The sequence below is a fragment of the Scleropages formosus genome, chromosome 23, assembly GCF_900964775.1.
Source record: "Scleropages formosus chromosome 23, fSclFor1.1, whole genome shotgun sequence".
Lineage (NCBI taxonomy): Eukaryota > Metazoa > Chordata > Actinopteri > Osteoglossiformes > Osteoglossidae > Scleropages > Scleropages formosus.
This window is the reverse complement of record NC_041828.1, coordinates 14285426-14305901: the sequence shown is the minus strand read 5'-3', so window position 1 is coordinate 14305901 and position 20476 is coordinate 14285426. Positions and strand designations below refer to the sequence as shown.

The following is a 20476-nucleotide window of genomic DNA, read 5'->3' as shown; positions in this document are numbered from 1 at the left end:
ACGTACCAATGTTTAAGGCTCAAGCTCTTAGAAACTTGACAAGAAACTTATTAAAAAACATTCAAAGAACTCATGAAAAGATTTTTAAAATTTAAATTTTTTTTTTTTTTTTTAAATAAAAGATTTTTCTGAATTAGTTTCAATTTTCATGTCACTCTTGGAGAAGTGAAAACATTCCACGAGTTTAAAATGTATTTGAATTAATGAGATTTTAATCTACAAATGATAAGGAAAAATCCTTAGTCTAGTGCTTTAGGGATAAATGAAGCACCTGTGAAGGACAGGTGCTCACTCCTACCTATCTTTTTGCAGCGCTCCTCCCCGCGGCTGTGCATGATGATGGGAGAGTAAATGAAGGGGCTTTTGGTGGTTACATTCTGTCCAAGGAGACCCTTTACTTTATGGGGCCGCAGGCTTACTGGCAGGTTCAGAAGCTTCACTGACCTGAAGGGAGGGAGTGAGGAGAAACACCAAATCACCATGGTTGACAGCACTCATCATAGGACTGGAGAGAGTAATCCTCCAGTGAGACACCATCTTGCATCTTCCGTCCATCAGCCATCAGCCCTCTGGTCCCCAACGGTGAACGGGCTGAGAAGGAAGTACTCCTAGCAGACTAGTGCCGGCATGCTCTGCTGGACCCCACGGACATGTGCAGAAACCCCACAAGGAGAAACAGCCATGGTGGAGACAAAACAACATCACTGAAGATGAATCACAGCAGGGAAGACAGATAAAACCCGCTGGACTGACAACTCATTATACAAAATGCAGGAAAAGAAAATGAGAGTAATCCCAAGATGATGCAGACCAGATATCCAGCAATGCAAGCCTAAGTTCAGTAAAAGAAAGTAATTTAATATTTTAAAAACCTGTGTTTAATTTCCCAATGCAGGATCTCACCATCATATCCCTAAAAAAAACAGCCTCCCAGGCACATGAGCAAAGATTGTTTAATTACAAAATGAAACTACAATAAGCTAAATAATTAGCAACCCTTCTATGAAGTTGTCTGTACTTATACAGTATATAGAAGTCAGCATATGAGCAACACGAAAAAGGAAACTGCTAGTCCAAGAATCATCACCTCATCCTGTGCAAAAGGTTAGTTAAAGCCACATGATTATGACAACCCATACATTCCAGTGACGCAATTACTACAATAACAAACTCTGATTTTAAATACATCACAAACAACATCTCTTTGCTTTGTTTCCTTTGACTGCAAGCCTTTTGGTGGTTGCGATGAAAATCCGTTTATCTACAGCACGTGCTTCTCCAGCAGCAATTTCTGATTAAACTTCTATATTCATCTTAAATTAATTTTATGTGGCAGTAAACAACACAGCTGGAAGCAGTCTCACTGAAATGGGACTTGAGATCAAGGAACAGAGCTTTTATTTAAACTCAATGTGACTGCGAAGATGCTATCAATAAGCCAAGTACAGCAGGTTGTGAAAATGAATAACAGTCATTTGTGCAGTAAAAACCAAATTAAAGCAGGAGGTACAGAAGACAAAAGACTGCTTCACCGATCCATGCAGAGCCGATAGAATAGGCTGGGAAGTTGAAAAACAAAAGACGAGGCGAGATAAATCCTGTGTACGAACAGTTGAAACTTGGTGTATTAACGCAGTGTACCAGAATGGTCAAGGTGCCGAAAGTGGCACAAGAGGGCGACCAGCTTCCAATCCCAGGTAAGGATATGCTGCTGTACCCTTTGTACAAACACTGCATTGCTTCTCCAACACATCTACCTGCATATACAACATGGGAACTTGTTGAACCAGTGTGAGCAGTTCTGGAGGAAATCATCCGGCAGGTGACCAAACAAACACGACCCGAACATCAGAGTACTCACTTAACGATGGGAAGCTTGGTGAAGGGCACAGGAGGCAGCTTGAGTCCATCTGGCAGTGTGATGATCTCCATTCCTCCGGGACACTTGGAGGTGTAGTTCTCCAAGCTCTGGGTGACTTCCTTTTTTTCTGTCACAATGGGAGGATAATCTGTCATTAACAAGGGCTCAGGTGATCTTGGAGGCAAAGAGGCCTCCACTACACAATCAAGTGGAGAAATGAAAACAAGTGGGCTTTAAAGAACGGGGGTGGCACATGGTCATCTCAGAGCTTTGTTACAACAGCAAAAGCCTCAAGATCCTTCATTTGCACTTTACTGCCACAAATGGGCTACCTTTTCCTTTCTGACCTGTAACCATTTTGAAAAGCATTTTGCGAGCATGGATTTCAACACAGTGCAGCTGCTAAGAGGCCCTTGCACTCCAGAAGGTTAATCTGTGAAGTGCAATATAAGTTTAACAAGGCAAATTACTTGTGCTTGTAGATCATCAGGTGTGAATTTCCCCGACAGCCCCGTTTCAGGCCCAGCATTCAGGTGCGGTGACAGAACTTTATGGCTTCGTCTATAAAATGTTTACGAGCGTACTGTGTCATCACCACACTGGTCTGGCACACTTTCAGACATGACAAACAGGTCACTTTTCCAGTTTCACTGGGTTGCTACAAACAGGGGATGCTTTTCTTCTCTTCAACTTACCGCCTCTGTCTTTGCTTATCAATTATTCACGCGCACATCTCTGGGCACTAGAGAAACACTGGGCTAAAGCGAGAACTGTCGAATATCAACATTACTGCTGATTTTGGCCCATTGACGTCAACTCCTGCAATATGGTATTGCATCCCTGATGCCCTAAAGCCTCCGAGAGAAAAGGAAAAAAAAAATAAAATAAAAAAAGGGCAGAAACTGAGCTTCACTGAAATACCCTATAAACAAAAATTAATATTTCCCCCTTGCAATAAAAATGAAGTAAACCATCTCTAGAGTGGCATGATTGAAACAGGATCATCTGCCGAAGCTCTTGATTTGCATATTATGTATCCCACTTGCATTTGCAAATTGTGAACATGAGTTATGAAACACCATTGGCTTTCTGAAGGCAAGCTCATAATGAACACACTGCCTTGTTTTTGGGACCTTAAAAAGCTAAGAGACTGAAAACTGTACTTTCAAAATGGTGATTCCCCTTCTGATGTTTTTTTTCTATATTTAGTAAATATTATTCAGCAGAGCTTTTTGTAACTTTTTTTATATTATGGGATGCACGAGACATGGGAAAAATTCTGCAGTGATTTGCATAAAGAAAAACTGCATTCAAATTAGAGTGAAAAAACAGTTAAGTCACAGAGCATTATTCCTGACAGCAACCGTTTCACTGAGACAGAAAAACATTCTGTGCATCAAACCTAGTGCTCATTTCAAACAGTCACACGGCATGGCAAAGTCAGCTGGGAACTGATAATACATTCAGTCAATAAATCTAATTTCATTTGTAAACTGTGATGCACCTACAGCAAACAAGCAACAACAACAAAATTTGAGTTGGGAAATTTAAGAACAACTGGAATACACTATATTACTGACTGCTTTTGGGGATGATTTGCCGCAAATAAGGTTAGTCGGCAAACAACAACATTATACTATGTGGTAGCGCCTTCTCTGTCCCATTATGTGCAACTGGCAGATCTCATACCCTCATATTTTCCATAAAACTTCTGAGGGACCTTACTGACCTTGCGTTCACCTTTGTTTCTTAAAAGACAGGGCTTTTAGAAATTTCTTTTTTCCTAAAAAAATTATAGAATTCTGCATTATGCACACAATAAACCTTCAAGTACTGCATTTCAAACCATTTTGTCACACTCGCCAAGGTATCTAATAACACTGGTTATATTCAGAGCAAACTTTTTTTTTTTTTTTTTTTTTTTAAAAACAAAATAACCAGACTTTCATCAGCGTTTGGAATCGCAGAGACCAATCCGCCCAAAGCAAAGACCCAATCTGCCAACTATACCTCTGTGCTGATAGAATTGGACTTTCAATAGATTCTTCTCCTCTTTTCACTCTCCTCAAATTGAGCAGCTAAGCGTGACATTAAAATTGCAATGCTAATGCACAGCAGCCCCTCTTCTGGGGCCATAATTTACACTGAAGCTGATCGGAGAACTGGGAGATGGTCGGAAAATGTGCAACAACGAGGACTTGAGCAGAGACTAGAGATGAAAACGGGCTCCACGCCAGCCTGAGAGAAGGAAGAAGATTAAAGGTTGCTAGTGCTTTTTGTTTTTAATACCTTCTTCAATTTCATCTTTCCCCGAGTTATGGCACAGAGGCATTGAAGCGATCCGGGCCAAAACAGCAAAAAGATGTGCAGATCCGTTAGGATAATCAAACCCCTGATAGTCATGCATAAAAGGAGGAAATCGCTCTCGGGATCCTGCTTTCAGCATATAGCTGCGGGAGTGGCACGTTGCATCAGATGATGTGTCCATACAAAACAAGGGGAATGAGAGGAGAAGCACTTCATCTATTCCCACACAGAAATCAAAGTCATTTCATAAGTATCAGACAATATGATTTCAAGATGGAGCATTAAACGCTAACTAGCATGTCAATGTGCATGCAAATAACGCAATTCATATTAGCGCACATGAAGGACTTGTGTATTCTTAAATCTGATCACACACTTGTAGCACCTTCCCTACTTGTGTAACATACCCAGGAGGAGCGTGCTGCTAGTTGGCCTTCGACCCCCAAGGTTCTCTCTCCCGTAGCAGCCGTAGGAGATGTTTCCAACCCTCTGCAGTCTTTCACAGCTCTTGTTTTTATCTGTGCGTCATTGCTTTATTACAAATACTACTTGTTGTATGTTTCTGTATTTTTTTGCACTTGATCTTAGGTTAAGGGCTGCAAGGAAAGCATACTGGTAAGGGCACAGTATAAATTTATGTGCATCATTTACTAGAGATCTTTTTTTGTTCAAGTATTTTATAAGGAAATGTGTTCAAAAAATAGTCAGCAACCTGAACATGGGCATAAATTTAAATTCTTTCCATGGGCTCACTGTTACCTGGATATGCATCTTACCAGATCTTAAACATCAGCTTTCATGTGGCAACCTTAATTTCCTGTACCCCTCAAGCACCTGAAGAGAATCAGCTGCCCCAAGAGCATTAAGATCTCATGACCAAACAAGATACTGGAGATGGATAGCTGTGAACCCCATACAGACTGAGTCTTAAAGAGCACAGCAAACCTACCACAGCCGCAATTCTCTGTCAGCCAACACAGAGGAGTTCAAACTCCTTCAGGAGAACTGTGCCTGCGGAGATGGAGTTTCACACGGTTACAACTCCAACATGTTCAATCAGTTACCGACGGGAGAGGACAATAAGACAATGTTGTCTGGCAGGCTGGAGTCTAGAACTAAACCAGCCTTTCTTACACTCCCTGCACTCTCTTAACTCCAAGAGTGAACCTTACAAGGCGAGCAACAAGTTGACAAAACAGCTCTATTGTGAATCTCCCAGTACTGCCAAATTCAAGCTTCTTACCATTGAGCATATGGTGCAAATAGCTATACAATATACTTACATTTATTAATTTAGCAGATGCTTTTCTCCAAAGCAACTTCCAATGAACACTATGTAGTGTTATCAGCCCACACACCTTATTCACTGCAGTGACTTACACTGGGTCACTCATCAGTGGAACACACTTTCTCTGTGTCATCACACACTACAGGTGAACCTGAACAGCTTGTATTTGGACTGTGGGAGGAAACCCATGCAGACATAGGGAGAACATTCAAACTCCACACAGACTGAATGGGAATCAAACCCACATCCTCTCACCCCACCCAGGCCCTTGAGACAGCAGTGTTACTCGCTGTGCCACCGTGCTGGCTATATAATATACTTACTCTGTTCTATGATCACATGCATGTCATTTTATTCAGTTATCTACCAAACCAGACTGGAGCACATGGCTGAAATGGACAGTACAGTACCTTATCTACAATTTATTCCTTATATTTCTTTATTATACACTAGCTTTTACGGTATGAAGAGCAAAAAAAATTGCTGGTCCAAAGAAAAACAGAATATACAACATTAAGTCATTCAGTACTACTACTGCCTTTTTTTGTCTGTAAGCAAATAAAAATAACCAATTCTGACCACAAATGAGAATAATCCTTCAACATACTTCCAACAAATATCTGTGTGCACAAAGGCAACTCAGGACAAAAATATATTTCAAAAAATGCCCGGAAGTCACAGAAAATGCCACTACGGCAAAATGAAAATATAACAAGGCTTTTACAGATGCATCAGGATGTGGTCCATTATGTTGCAAATAAGTCCCTGCTCTGAAAGTCTAGTGACATCCAGCAGAACCCATATAAGGTCACAACCCCTTTCCACAATCCTTGAGAACAATGAGCCTGAATAAGAGAACAGCAAATAAGTTTGAACAGCAAACACGGTGGACTCAATACAGCTCAGGAAAGAAGCCACAAGCACACTACAATACATGGTAAAGGATATGGCTAACAGCTTACAGTACTTCTACTGATACCTGTAGAGGTGGGTGAAAAGTTGATCTGTCATCTATCATGTATTTTATGTTCAAATTAAAAATGGAACTTTTAGCTATGCAGAAGCAGAGTTCGTTTAAAAGTCTTCAATAGACCTGATCTGCTCCATTAAGGAAAAGCACACAGGTTCATATTTAAAAATGACGAGACACTGGTAAAAGCAAAAAGTATACTACGTGTAAATATAATGGAAAACAATAAGAGGGCAACACGATTAACTTTGCTACGATATTGAGAATGTGTCTTTATGAGGCATACAAAGCAAGGTATCCATGCTTTCAGCATAGAGGAAAGCAGACTCTTTTTGAGTCATACGGCCTGGTAGGGAAAGTTGCAAGTTTAACTAAGCCCAGGTCTTAGGCCACAGCAGACACTGATAAATGGCACTCTATAAATAAATGCTACCTCCACTTTACTATGTGTTGGGGTGAGCTTTCTTCTAGCAGCGAGGTAATGAACTGCACTGGTGAGTAAATGAATCCTGGCAATTGCCAGGGTCCAGGACAGAGCCTGGAGTTCCTGCCGGCGAAGCGAGTGCCCTGGTCCCCAATTCTGGACACGTTTCAAGAGCAGTTAGGTCCAAAAGAACTTACCGCTAGGTGTCTGCTGAGATCACAGTGAGCCAAAAGTGTTTTGCTGACCTTCGGCGACACACAATACACTTGCAGTGAGCCTGGGAGCAAGTGAGGAGAACCCAAATCGCCTGCAATGGGCTAAAGCCTCTCCTCACCATGACACTGCAGTCTTCTAGCTGAAGCGAACCCCAGTTTAACTATATCAAGCAACCACCTTTGAATCAAAAGCACTTCTGCTCCACATTTTGTGCCACATAAAAAGGTTCACCAAAAAGGAATTAAAATGTGAAAACATATGATAATGATTTTTCTTCATTTATTCATTCAATAATCATGTGTTAAATGCAGTTCAGAGGCTATGCCAGAAATATAAAGGTGCCAGACATGGTACAGTGTGGATGAAATACTAGCCCATCACAGGCCAATCTCTCTTTCTCACACTCACACAAAAAAAAAAAAAAAAAACAAAAAACAAATACACTATGGGAAATTTACCATCACCAGCTGACCTGAAACATACATTTTAGGACTATGGGAGGAAAGCAGAGCACCTGGCGGAAACCAATGTGAACAATGGATTTTAGTTCAGATTTGCACTACTGTAGTTATTACACACAAAGTTTATAAACAGGATATTACTAAAGTGAATTTCACAGAAAGTGCTCTTGAGTTGTGTATCTTATAAGAACCTCCCTGCTGTTTCCTTTAGGAGGCCAAATGCGACCTGGAGGTGTGGGACCCGACAGCACGCCGCTGTGCACAGTAGCGGGCAAAAGCCCTGCACCTGTCAGGGAAGATAAACTGCCTGCCACCATCTGATGTGAGAACTGCTGACAGAACACAAACAGTTATAAATGACAAATGAATTATGAATCGTCCCTCATTTCATCGATTTGGAAAACACAAGTCAGCCACAATAAAAATTCCACATCGTGGATATATGACCTTAAAGAAAGCCAACAAGACAGCTCTGTGGTAGGGCTCGGGTACAGAAAAAAAGTTACGAGCTAAGTATGTGCACAGGGCTGATGACTGACAAGGGAACACCGACAGTGGCCCTGTGTACTGACAAAAGATGGAAAGTATGTGCTTTATTGTTTACCCTCTTTACCCAATTATCTTCCAGAAACTTTAGGAAAAGGCACCTGTGCAATGATATCTCTCCACATGAGGGAGTAATAGGCCCTTACTAATGATTGTTTTGCAAAAGCACTGATAAGAGGCAAGTCCTGGGGTGCATTAAAAGGTCAGGGAGAGCACACTTGTACATCCTTCCAAGTGCATGATGGATAACACCTGGAAATTCTGCAGAGAAACCATAATAAAACAATTAAGCTTTATTGTGCCCCATCATTAAGTCTCCAAAGAACCAAGAACTTTCTAAAAAAGACATAAGAGCTAATAGAGTCCCGAGTACATCTCACACTGCTGACCGCCAGCTGAAATGAACTCAGTCCTCACAGCAGCCCAGTAACACCAATGCCAACGCCACCCTCTCCCTTCCCTTACTGTGAGCCCAGAGTCGTACAGACATCAGCCGGGCACCCCTGAGCTGCTGTGCAGGTGTGATGCGGTGTTATTGCACATTCCTTGACGCACCTGGTGCGCACAGAACCTCTGTCATGGAAATGGCTCACATCAGCAGCAGCACAGACAACATGTACTTTGTGTAATTAAGTGTTAAATATTTTACAATCCTTGAAGCCATTTCTCCCCAGAAGCAAATACTAAAAAATATATATTTAACAACAACGTTAAAACCTATCTTGTCAGACATGCATTTTGCTCACTTCAGCAGGTAAAGTACAGGTCATATTCTGGTACTGCTGATTAACATACTTATTACACTTCCTGCATGTAGATCTGTCTTTAGCTGTTGCTCTGGTTTAAAGTAAAGTAGAGAACAGAACACTGGAAACAGATCTATGTAACTACATGCTAACACAGGTAAAGTGTCCCAAACCTGACACCTATGGAAGGCATGCATGTAGACACTCATGGAGGGAAACAGGATGAGGTTGGCGGCTGAGATGACATGGATACATTCACAGCTACTCTGGCATGTGTCACAGCCGTGTCAGGACTCCACACACACACACACACACACACACACACACACACACACACACACACACACACACACACGTCGCCAAATCCAGGTTCTCAGGGCAACATCACTGTACCCTTGTTTTCTACCACACTGCATCTGCTGTTAAACATGGAGCACAGGGTTGTTCCTAGAAGCCTGGGTTTCCCACTGCAGCTCCAGTCACAGACTGGCTTTGCTCTCCGGTCCTCTCCCTTTGTGAACAAAACATCAGCTTTTCAGAATCACCCACAGCAGCCATTTCCTGGATCAGGTGCATGAAGAAGAGCGATCTGAAGTAGAAAGAGAATGGGCCTTCCCAGAAGTCCTACTCTCTTGGAACAAGTTCACATTCTGTTCGGAGCCAAAGCAGTTTAGAATGCAGCAAGGACAGAGCTCCAGCAAACAGCTTGTTTAAGAGCTGCCTGTGAGCTGGATTACTGCCGGGTGCCGGTGATACGGGGCGGGGTGGGTCACCAACTACAGCACACGGGACTCTTCTCTTGATAAAACATCACGTTCTTGTGTCTTTGCTCTCTCGCTGCGGGGAGAGCTGCATGACTCAGTCACTGAGATTTTTATGTGCAAATGACTGTGCAGCTTAGGGAGCATCCAGCCATTGCTTATATTGGTATCTTTCGTTGCCATAAGTCATAGCTCCCATGTGATATCTTTATCATCACAATACTCTAAAAGTCCTATAAATATCTATCAGTTGGGAAAGTACCCAAAAAGAAAATCTTATGAAGAAACTGAAACCTTAGTCCTGATGGTGCAAAACTTGAAATGACCAAATGACTGCAACAATAACTTTAGCATATTATCCATTTATAATCTGTATCATTCTTTTATTATTCATATTCCTCCAAATTATAACGGTAACATTTATTCACTTAGCTGATGCTTTTCTCCAAAGCAACTTATGATGTTAAGCTATTTACAGTTATTTACCCATTCATACAGATGGGTAATTTTTACTGGAGCAATTTTAGGGTAAGTACCTTGCTCAAGGGTATTACAGCTGAGGCAGAATTTGAACCTGCAACCTCTGGGTCCAAAAGCAGCAGCTCTAACCACTACGCTATAAATATCTTGTTCAAGGGTACTACAGTAGAAGTGGAGATTCAAGCATGGGACCTTCAGGTCCAAGGTGACAGCTGTAACCACTACACCACGTTACCCATCTACCTGACTGATTTGTCATCTTACTTATCCAGCTAATAATCTGACCATCTATACCATTCTATTTGAAGATTAGGAATTGCATACATGAGGTCTCAGTCGCTACTCATGATCTTAGAGCTACTCATTATGACTGTCAGCTGGGTTATTAAATTTTACTAGAATAGGAAGAGTGACTCGGCACCAATTAGCAGCTGCGATTGCCCTCCCCTCAACCTGAGAGTGCAGTTAAGCGCTATCTTCCGCCCTCTGGCACCATCAAGGCAGACCTAAATAAAACATTCAAGCTGTGGTTTTTAATGTCACAGGACGCACTTGAAAGGTTGCCCCCTCAGACAGTTCTCCAAATGCCCTGCCCCAAATTCAAAGCTTTACCTTCTTGAAAATGTGACATTCAACTGGCACTAATGACATTCTGGAATTTAAGGAGGACAAAGTGCCACCTGCAAAAACAGCCAAATAATATATGGTGCAAAGGCAATCATATTTCAATCCATTAACATTAAGGTGATATTTTCTAGCCTGTGAATTTAAGGTCCTTCTGGTTCAGGTCAAGGTGTAAATGATGGGAAGAACTTGGAGGGTTGTACTATATCTTAATACCTTACACTTCTCCCTCTTCCCATCTGTCCCTTTCATTTGCAACAGAAGCACTAATCTCTACCCATAAGGCAACTTCAGCATTTAAAATAAAAAATAAAAAAACCCACCACACTCCAAACTACCACAGATGCAAATGTTTACATTTCAGCCACTGGCAAAATTAGGAGAATATCAACTGGCAACAGATTAGACAAATGTCAGCATTAACAGGAAGAGAGAAAACGCCAAAGTTTGACAGAGCTGCGCAAGGACTGTAACTCCAATGCAACACTGAAGTACTTGTTGTCTCATCTGAGTTAGCATGTGTCACTGTGGGGGCAGAACAACTGGCTACAGTCCATGCATGAAGTGTCACCACCTCGGTATCAGTGGCTAGCACGGGACAGTCTGCTCTAATACTGTTCTGGAGTTTGCGCTGAATCCCAATGAAGTCACTGTGGGATTTCTGTCACTACAGCACTAGTAGTTTATTTCTGCTAATGGGTACAAGGGATTGCAGGCTCATTGTATTGCCTTTTTTCCCCCAAATGTTTAGCAAAAAAGAAAGCAGGCGTTTAGAAACCAAGGTGTTAGTTACTATGAGTAACTGTAAATCCATTTAGCTGAATCAGCCGCTGGAAGAATGTCGTCTCCTCTGATCACGTGTACCTCTCCTACCTCAGTCGTGACAAAGCTGTGGCAACAACATGCCAAGCTTGGGAGGATTTCAATGACAAATGGTCCTGCTGGAATCAGAGGTTGTCCCTGAGGACTTGCGAGTCATGATGCTTGAGGTCTTTCCATCCTGGAGAGATTAACGGCTTGGTGTGATTTCAGAGATGAGGAAGCACCACTAAGAGGGGCTGTTCCACGCCAGTGAAAGAGACTGGCTGTGAGGTAAGCCAGTTTCTAGTGAAACATGGGAGCACTAGATACTCTTTCAACCACATCACACATTACTACCCTTAATGAAGTGCACAATAATAATAATAATAATAATAATAAGGGAGCACACATCACTGAGGAAGAAAGCAAGGAATAAAGGATCAAGATGTTCAGGTACAGATAAGTTGGACTAAAGGCCCAGGTGGAGAGAGCACTGCAGAGGAAAGGAGTAAGGTCATTAGAGCACACCTACAAATGCCGAATTTTACACCTCAGTCACTTTAGGCATACCTACCTTCTTGGGAAAGAACTATAGCTTCAGCTCCTGCCATTTTTATTTCCATTCATTCCACTGTACTAGGTTTCAAAAACATAACAGCGGAGGACAACAGCCAGCATTTATAGGCTGGTAAATGAAGGTGCTTTGGTCACTTTTTTTAAATTAGAAAAAGCTTCTTTAGGTCACCTGTCCACTTTCCCTCTGAGTACTCGGTGAGAAACACCTGCAGCACCTCAAGGAGAAGCAAAAAAGAGTTCGGCTGCAAGCACACCTATGCACGGGTGCTCAAACATACACTGCTGAACTGCAAAATAATGTGACACTGAATAAGACTTCATATTCCTACCAGTGACACCACCGCAAAAAACTTGTTTGTGAAACACAGTTACAGCTTCTAGTAGTCTAAGTAGTACACTCTGCACACATTAAATGGGCGATGGCCTTCAACTGGCCTTCTAGGGAATGTTACTCTTAATAGCATTAAAATATGACAGGTTTTGATCCCAACTGCCCCATGATGGACTTTCATTCTTTCGTGGGTGTACCGTGTCTTATATCCTAGATAGGATCCTAACCACTTTCACCCTGCATTGGAAAGTTGGTAACTAAAAGGAGATGGATGAACGAATACCTAATTTTACAAAAGAAATATCCACAGTTACACCAAATCTTCAATCTCCCAGCCTTTAATGTTTGCAGATTCCAGGTAACTTGTTTCCTCTGAGAACTCTAGTGTAATTGAAACTATCTTCTGGCAAACACCTGGTTACTCAGACGCTCTCATGAGCACCTCTGTGCATACTGAAACATTATATCAGTGGATGTACAATCAGAAGGTGGTCATACGGAGAACTCTTTCACTGGTATGCTTCCTAAGAGCTGTGAAACAGAGAGCTGTGAATGAGCCTGAGTGTGTACCGCTTTGTGTTCTTGTAACAAGGGCGGAGACTGACCTTGGTCAGATAGGAAGTCCAGCATGGTCTGCAGTAGGAAGGATAGGTGTCGCACTGACAGGCCGGGGTTGCCCATGCGTCGCGAAGCGTACACCAATTCGTGAAGGAGTCGCATCTGCACAGCCGCCCAACCCCGATGGGTGCCTGCAAGAGAGGGGGACACACACACACACACACACACACACACACACACACACACACACACACACACATTAGAGCTGCTAGGAAACTCAGGATCAGTAGCAATGTGGACTTGACATCAAAATGCCACTGATGACAAAAATTTGACAAATAAACATGGCCCCAACCACTGAACACATAAAACTATAAGGATGTAAACATCAGAAAAATACTCTACAGTTGGAACAAAAAAATGCTCCTTCACCCCAAATCTGTTGAAGTGTGTGAATCTCTCTCACTAATTTGTCAAATTTCCCATGAAATTGGAAGCATCTATCTGAGGTTGGAAGGCTGAACACATATGTTTAAACTCTATATTGCTTCATTTTCCTGTTGGAAAAACCTCCTAAAGCCTTGCAAACACGACACCTGTTTGAAATAAAAGCCACATTTTTACTTTACAAAAGGTATATGGCACGCTCTTCATCAGCAGCAGGTGAGCTGAGCACTTATTGCCTCGTATCTTGAAAATTTACTAAAAGCGAGCGCAGCCTCTTGGGACCATCAGGACTACCTGCATTACAAACACTACTGAATGTCTATTTAAAGCAGCTGTTCCAACAGGTGTGAAAAATATTTGAATAAATCATCCTGCCTTACCAGCCAACACATTCCACATGGTAAATGGAAAAATATATTCCGAAGAAATATTCAGAATCATGCATCATTCCTGGTGCAAAATATGAACGATGTGAAGCTAAACTGCACGTAGTAGTAGTGGTGGTGGATAGTGACACCTATATTTAATATGACGATGCTGTCAGATTAATAATAAACAGCACCTCTGCAAATGAGAAATACCCAGTTTTCACATTATTTCTGCTGTCAGTTCATAAAAGTAATATGCCTTTATGGGTTCGACACGACCTCCAACAACTGATTCTCTAAAACGCTTTGTCTTTTCATTTTTTATGCAAATTGCCATCTAAACCATCACTGCATGTTTACAAATGGATAGATTTAAGGCCACTGCTGGAAACCAAAATAAGCCATCCTTTCCCAGAACTGCAGGATTTCAAATCGTGACCACGACATTTTGAGACACTGCTCGTCTCAGAAATGAATGCAAATCCGTTTTCAAGCTCTCCCCCCCTCCCCATTGTAGCTGCTAAGCACTCTAAAAATAGAGGAACGCCACCTGATGGCTGTGATGTAAGGAGACATGAGCTTTCTTTTCCAGACAAGGGAGGGGTAGTTGAGGGGAGACCAGGTTCTTAACTGTGGTGGGCTATGGAAATGTCTTCATTGCCATTATTTTAGGCCAAGACTGAAGGTGTCTGGCAATCCAATTAGCACACTAGAAAGATGATGAGACAGTGCCAGTACACAGCTATCACCATGTCACACACCACGGGAGCCAAACCCACAGCCTGCATCTTCTGGGCGACTCAAAGGAGTACATGGGTTTCCGAGATTCCATCTTCTCTCTTCCCCCTAGTACTGCCTTATAAAAATCTGTGGCTTATGTGCATTTGCAAGCTTATGCTCACATTTATAGACCTGGGTACATCTCACTGCCTCTCTCCCTCTTCAAAAATGGAATTATCCATCCATAAATCATTCTTACTTATGATACCACCCATGGTTGGTTTGAACAGTATTCACAAACTTGCAAGTCTTCTAATTTCTGTTTTCCTTATTTTATTTTCTTCCCCCTGCTGCTCCGTTATGTTTGATTTGGCATGAGGAAGGAGATGAAAAATTGCTTTGGGGTTTCCACTGTGCTACTTGCAGAGTAATCATTTTCTTTTCCCATTCGCGTGCTGTCTGTTGTCATCTTTTCGCCTAGCACTGTAGACACAAGGACGCTCTTATACATTTGGTGCCCTGACAAGTGTTCACCAATGCTCACAACAACCTGGAAATAAATTGTTTGCACTGCATACAGTACAGTAGAGCCTCGATGCTTCCTGGATAGCTGCTTAACTTTGAAGGAACCAATATGGAGCAGGGGCTGGACTCTACCTACACCAATGAAGTAGCACCCTAGTGGACAAAAACCAAAACCTTGGTCTCTCTCTCTCTCTCTCACACACACACACACACACACACACACACACACACACACACACACACACACACACACACAGTCTGAACCGCTTGTCTCATACAGGGTCACGGGGAGCCAGAGCCTAACCTGGCAACACAGAGCATAAGGCTGGAGAGGGAGGGGACACACCCAGGACGGGATGCCAGTCCACCCCAAGGCACCCCAAGCAGGACTCGAACCCCAGACCCACCAGAGAGCAGGACCCGGTTCAACCCACTGCACCACTGAACCCCCTCTTGGTCACACCCAACCTCATCTGTAAATGAAAAATGAGTTCAAGAGCCTATGAGCAAATTAAAACTCCATGTGCTCTTTGATTTCTCAAAGCATTACCATCTCTTATTGATACCCATTTTTGTTCTTTTACTAAATCTTGTTCGCAGGCAGAGATCTCAGCAGCTCAATAAAACCCACTTGACAACCTTCCAAGGTGCCTGCACATTTGTTGCCAGGCCGCAGTGAGGTACGCGAGTGTTGCAGTTGCCGGACCCAACAGTGAGTAGCCCAGAGTGACATCCTGCTGTCAGTGCAGCAACAGTTAGACGGAAACCAGAGTGGCACCTCACTACTAGTGTGAGGGAAGGTTTCCAGGCCCAAACAGTGGAACCCAGGGAGACATTATTACCAGGTTTAGGAGAGGCTAGCAGGCATGAATAGCAGAATCATCACCTGACATCTCACCCCCACATTGAGGAGGATCCAAATAAACAAGTTTGGAAACCAGACCAACATCCCACCTCCACATGTAGCCAAGACTGTTCATCTAACCGGTGCAAGTTAGAGTGACACATAACTCCCAATACAGGGGAAACCATAAGATGCAGGTAAGCCTGAGAACGAGTGTGGCCTCCCCCCATTTTTTTTTTTAAATTAACACTTGGACAAACAGGCTAAAGATATAACATATCAGGTCAGCTGCTTGAAACTACATAGTCAAAGAAAGGGACGGCATATGGCATTGTGTGATAAGTAGGAACAGGAGGAATCCATGAGAAGGGCCACTCTCACTGTCCCTTTCAGAGCACCTGCCCCAGCAACTCTAAACATATCCCTACAGAGAAACACAGAGGGTCCTGCTTTCATTACCTCTCAGAACCTACAGTAACACTTCCCTTCAGCCCTTAAACTATTTCAGCCACAGAGAAGGTCAGTCAATTAAGCATCTACACATCAGCTGCAACATCCAATTGAGGATTCACCAAGATACTGCAACCTGAGCACAAGCACACATACTGTACCTGTAGTGTTGCTTGGTCTCAGCAGTTTCATTAATTCACATCTTGTTTTTACGCTAAACAGGTAGGAAATTTTTTTTTTTAATCTGACACTTGACATTCTGCAAAAAGATATTGACAGATGGGACTGCAATCAGCCTGAAAAGATATTTTAAAATGACGAAACTGCAGTGTGTGAAAGCATTGTGAGAATACATTGTTCCAAAGGTGATGTCAGCCTGAGAGACAGATGGCAGACATCATCTTGCAAGAAACCAAATGCAAAACTAAAACATTTCATGTACAGTATTTACCAACGCTAAAGGTCAAAACCAGAGAAGAGAGTAGAGTCTAGTGGACTGGGTCTGCCCTTACTATCAAAAGAGGACAATATTCTTGCGGTGTTAATCATAACCTTCTCGCGCCATAGTGCCAGAGGTAACGACAGTGTCTCACAACTCCTGGGCTATGGGTTTCGATGTGGGTCCAAATCCAGCTCAGTCTGTGTAGAGTTTGTATGATTTCCCCATGTTCATGTGGGTTTCCTCCCACTGACCAAAGACATGCAAAGAAGGTTTCTGTACTTTACCATACCACGAAGACACCACCAGTGGTCACCAAAAGTCAATTTTGACTCATCCCCCATTCCATGAATATGAGTTAATCATAACACCTGAACAAGCCTGGTTTGGCATGTAGGGATGAAAAAGACTGCTCTGCAGCAGGGAAATCTGTTTTTATTAGTTGTGGATTCAATACGTGACACTGCTGACATTGAAGAGTTCCTCGTCAGCGTCCCCAAAGAAAGCAGTCCTGCATGAAGAATGACTGACATGTTTTCTCAGCACAGCCGCAGTCTTCCAGTTGTATTCTATGGCCAGCTGCTGTGCTGAGCAATCATCTGGATCCCTTGATACAGCTTTTTGCCCTACTGGGAGACATGGAGAAAGTCTCCCCGGAACACAAAGGTGAATGACACATGTCATACATTCTCCTTAGACAAACAAAGGAGCACGGAGTTGTAGTGGATGGCCCTTTTTGGCAGCACAACACTTTAGACCTCAGCCTTATAAAGCTCCACTCAGATTCTCTGGAGAAATGCCCAACAGGAACAATTGTGATCTTGTGCAAAATACTGCACGAGAAAATTAAGGCAATGTTTCTAGAAAACCATTTTAGATTCTCTAAATCAACACCTCAAGGTGAAGGTTAATCAACTAAGAGCTCAGCTGGAACAAAACCCAGCCTACTGTTGCAGGTAGAGAAACCTGGAGTTACCCAACCCTGACAAAGGGCGTGTAGCACATCTTTCTGACAGAAACACTTCCTGCTGCCTTTACAGGCATCCCTCATTATGGCCCACAAGACTCCAGCACCAGCTATACTCTGTGAGCAGCTGATGCCTCCAAAGGACAGGACACGTGTGGTTCTTTTTTTGAAGTGAAATGCATATACACAAATTTCTAAGAGAACAAGCACAGAATAATGGAACACTGCTACCCTGAAGGATGGTGGAAACCCTATCTTCCATCAAGACATTACCAATAACTGCTCATGCAAAGCAAGGTCACAGCGGTCTAGAACCTAACCTGAAAACACAAGTTTGTGAGGTAGGAGTACACACTAAACAGAATGCTATTACACACTAGTCACACAGACACTCACACAAAATTGGTCATAGTTATCCCATGTCTTTGGATTGTGCACCCTGGATGAATCCCAAGTAAACATGAAGAAAATGTCCAAAGTCCACACAGACTGAGCTAAGATACAAACTGAGGTCTGAACTCACAGCCCTGGAGCTGGGAGGCACCAGTGCCAACTGCTGTGCCACTGTGCTGCCTGAGACATTATTTTGCAAACCCAGGTTAAACAAAGAGAAGCAACAGATTATCAATCCACAGCCAAGATTTCTCAATGATCAAAAAGAAGACTGAATAGGTGAAAGAACGCAAGAGGCATCACAAGATTTGGAGTTAAATCTTAATTCAAACAATGATCCTGGACCTGCGCCAGCTGAAAAGGCTTTGAGCTTAAGAGCCTCTCTTCCAGCATTTGTTCTCTGAAAAATGCAAGAAGATGAGACCGGCAGAGCCTCCATCGTTGCTTTATTGTGAAATGTTTTCAAAACCCACTGTCAAGTGTGTGCGCAAAGTGTGGCTTGACAGCGAGCAGTACAGAAATGCTTACATGGAGGGCTGCACAATACATGGATGGAACAGAAAAACCTGGGTCACGTCAATTGCATTTTCTGCTAAAGTGGTGCTATGAGTGCTTGTTACACTTAAGGGTTGCTCTTTTAAAAAAACCTTTAATCAAAGGTTGCCAAAGGACACAGCAAAATGTAATCCTCTCTTCGTGATAGAATGCTGAAACAGAGAAAAAAAATCCATTTATTTAAATGGACTGTGAGTGAGCGTGTGTGTGTGTGTGTGTGTATATTGTCAAACTGTCATGTTTTCTGGTTTTAGACTGAAGGTTTAACCCAACATCAGGTCCTTTATGGGGTTATTGAAGCACAACGGGCCAATCGACACATAAGCTGCAGACCTAATCATTATTTGTGTAGCTAACATATTGTTGCACTTGATGCTAAAACTAATCTGTTTTTATAACTGACCAGCAACCTTATCCTGCCACGATAAAACATGAACTAACCATGCCCACCCCCTCAAAGGTCTTGCAACATGAGCCCCTCAAGCAGAAGAGTCTTACCTTTGCAGAAATCCTTGGGGTCCAGCGACAGGCTGTAACCAGGTAGCGTTTCCAGCAACAGCTTGTAGCAAGCCCTCCAGCCTGGCTCAGAGATGGTGGGTGCCACACATTGCATGGCCGCCACACGCTTGAAAAACGCAGACTTGCGGTGGAAACCGATGAGCTCATAGAGCTCAGAAAGGATGCTGTAGCGCTGGATCTTCTCCTCCTCTGAAAGCTAGGCCACAACAACAGAAAGAGAACCCTAACCTGATTAGATTCTTATTCAAGGATTTACATTACACTTAAAGTAACAATGTTCATACCACTAACACCAATTCAACTCAGACAGGTCTGTGTGCAAAGAGGTACTCAATTAGCAAGTGGATCAGTTTAACTTCTGAAAGGAACATAATCTAAACCTTGATATGTTATTTTGAATTACGGCTACAATTAGACAATCAAGAGTTCTACAACAAGAAAGAGTCACAGAAACCAGCACAAAATACAGTCACACGTCTCCAAAGAGCTCCTCAGGGGGGTTTGGGAACACTCCATCCTTCCTGTCGGGCGAAAAGGATCCTACTTGAGGAGGAGACAACCGGCTCCCACACACATCGATCCTTTCTCCAATCGCAGGAGAGCTCCAGCAACCACGCACAAGTTTCATCTGTTCCATGTCATGTGCCCAAAGGTGCCTACAGGTTCAAGAGACACTGCAGTCTCCTTCTACCATACTGATGACAATACTAGGCTTCCTACCAAACCAGGAGCCTCTTCAGTCACCTAAAAGGGAACCCTGACATAAAATTTGTTATCCGCTGTTTTGCCCCTCCGACAGGTTTGTGATGCATTAGATCACAAGAATTAAAGGGCAGACCTACTATATTTATTAACTGAACAGAAACGGGTCATTTATCCAGAGGACAATTTGCTTCTAGTGAGACATTCCTGGACTAGGCATGACTCTCCATTTACTTGCTGCCACCCCTTTCAGCAGACCAGCTTTCTGTGCCAGCCAAGTCATTAGAATAAAGCAAGGAAAGATTTTAAGAACTTTGTTTCTGACAGAGACTGCGCAAAGAGGAGCTCACCTCATCGAACTTAGTATACACTCAACAGGGGACCCAGAATGGCACAGACCGAAAGGTGGAAAGGCTCACCTGGCCCAGGTTGATGTAGACTGCATTCTGCAGGAACTCGGAGGCTTCCATTGCCCGTTTCTGAATAGCCAGAACTCGCACGGCCTTCACACAAGCTTCCAGCTCAATAACACCCGCATTTTTGTACTGGAAGACACAGAGAGAATTGGGTCATTTGTTAAAATGAAAAATTTAATGC

General features: G+C 42.8%; 1 protein-coding gene across 2 annotated transcripts in view; it reads right to left on the bottom strand.

Moving 5' to 3' along the window:
- Positions 1 to 20476, bottom strand: part of trappc9 (trafficking protein particle complex subunit 9) — a 197336-nt gene that overhangs the window by 164016 nt on the left and 12844 nt on the right. For both annotated transcript variants that reach the window (XM_018731819.2, XM_018731820.2), the window contains 5 exons: positions 20299 to 20424; positions 19157 to 19373; positions 12998 to 13141; positions 1862 to 1988; positions 299 to 444 (listed from right to left, as the gene is read on the bottom strand). In XM_018731819.2, coding sequence (XP_018587335.1) covers positions 299 to 444; positions 1862 to 1988; positions 12998 to 13141; positions 19157 to 19373; positions 20299 to 20424 — 760 coding nt within the window. The remainder of the gene's footprint in view (positions 1 to 298; positions 445 to 1861; positions 1989 to 12997; positions 13142 to 19156; positions 19374 to 20298; positions 20425 to 20476) is intronic.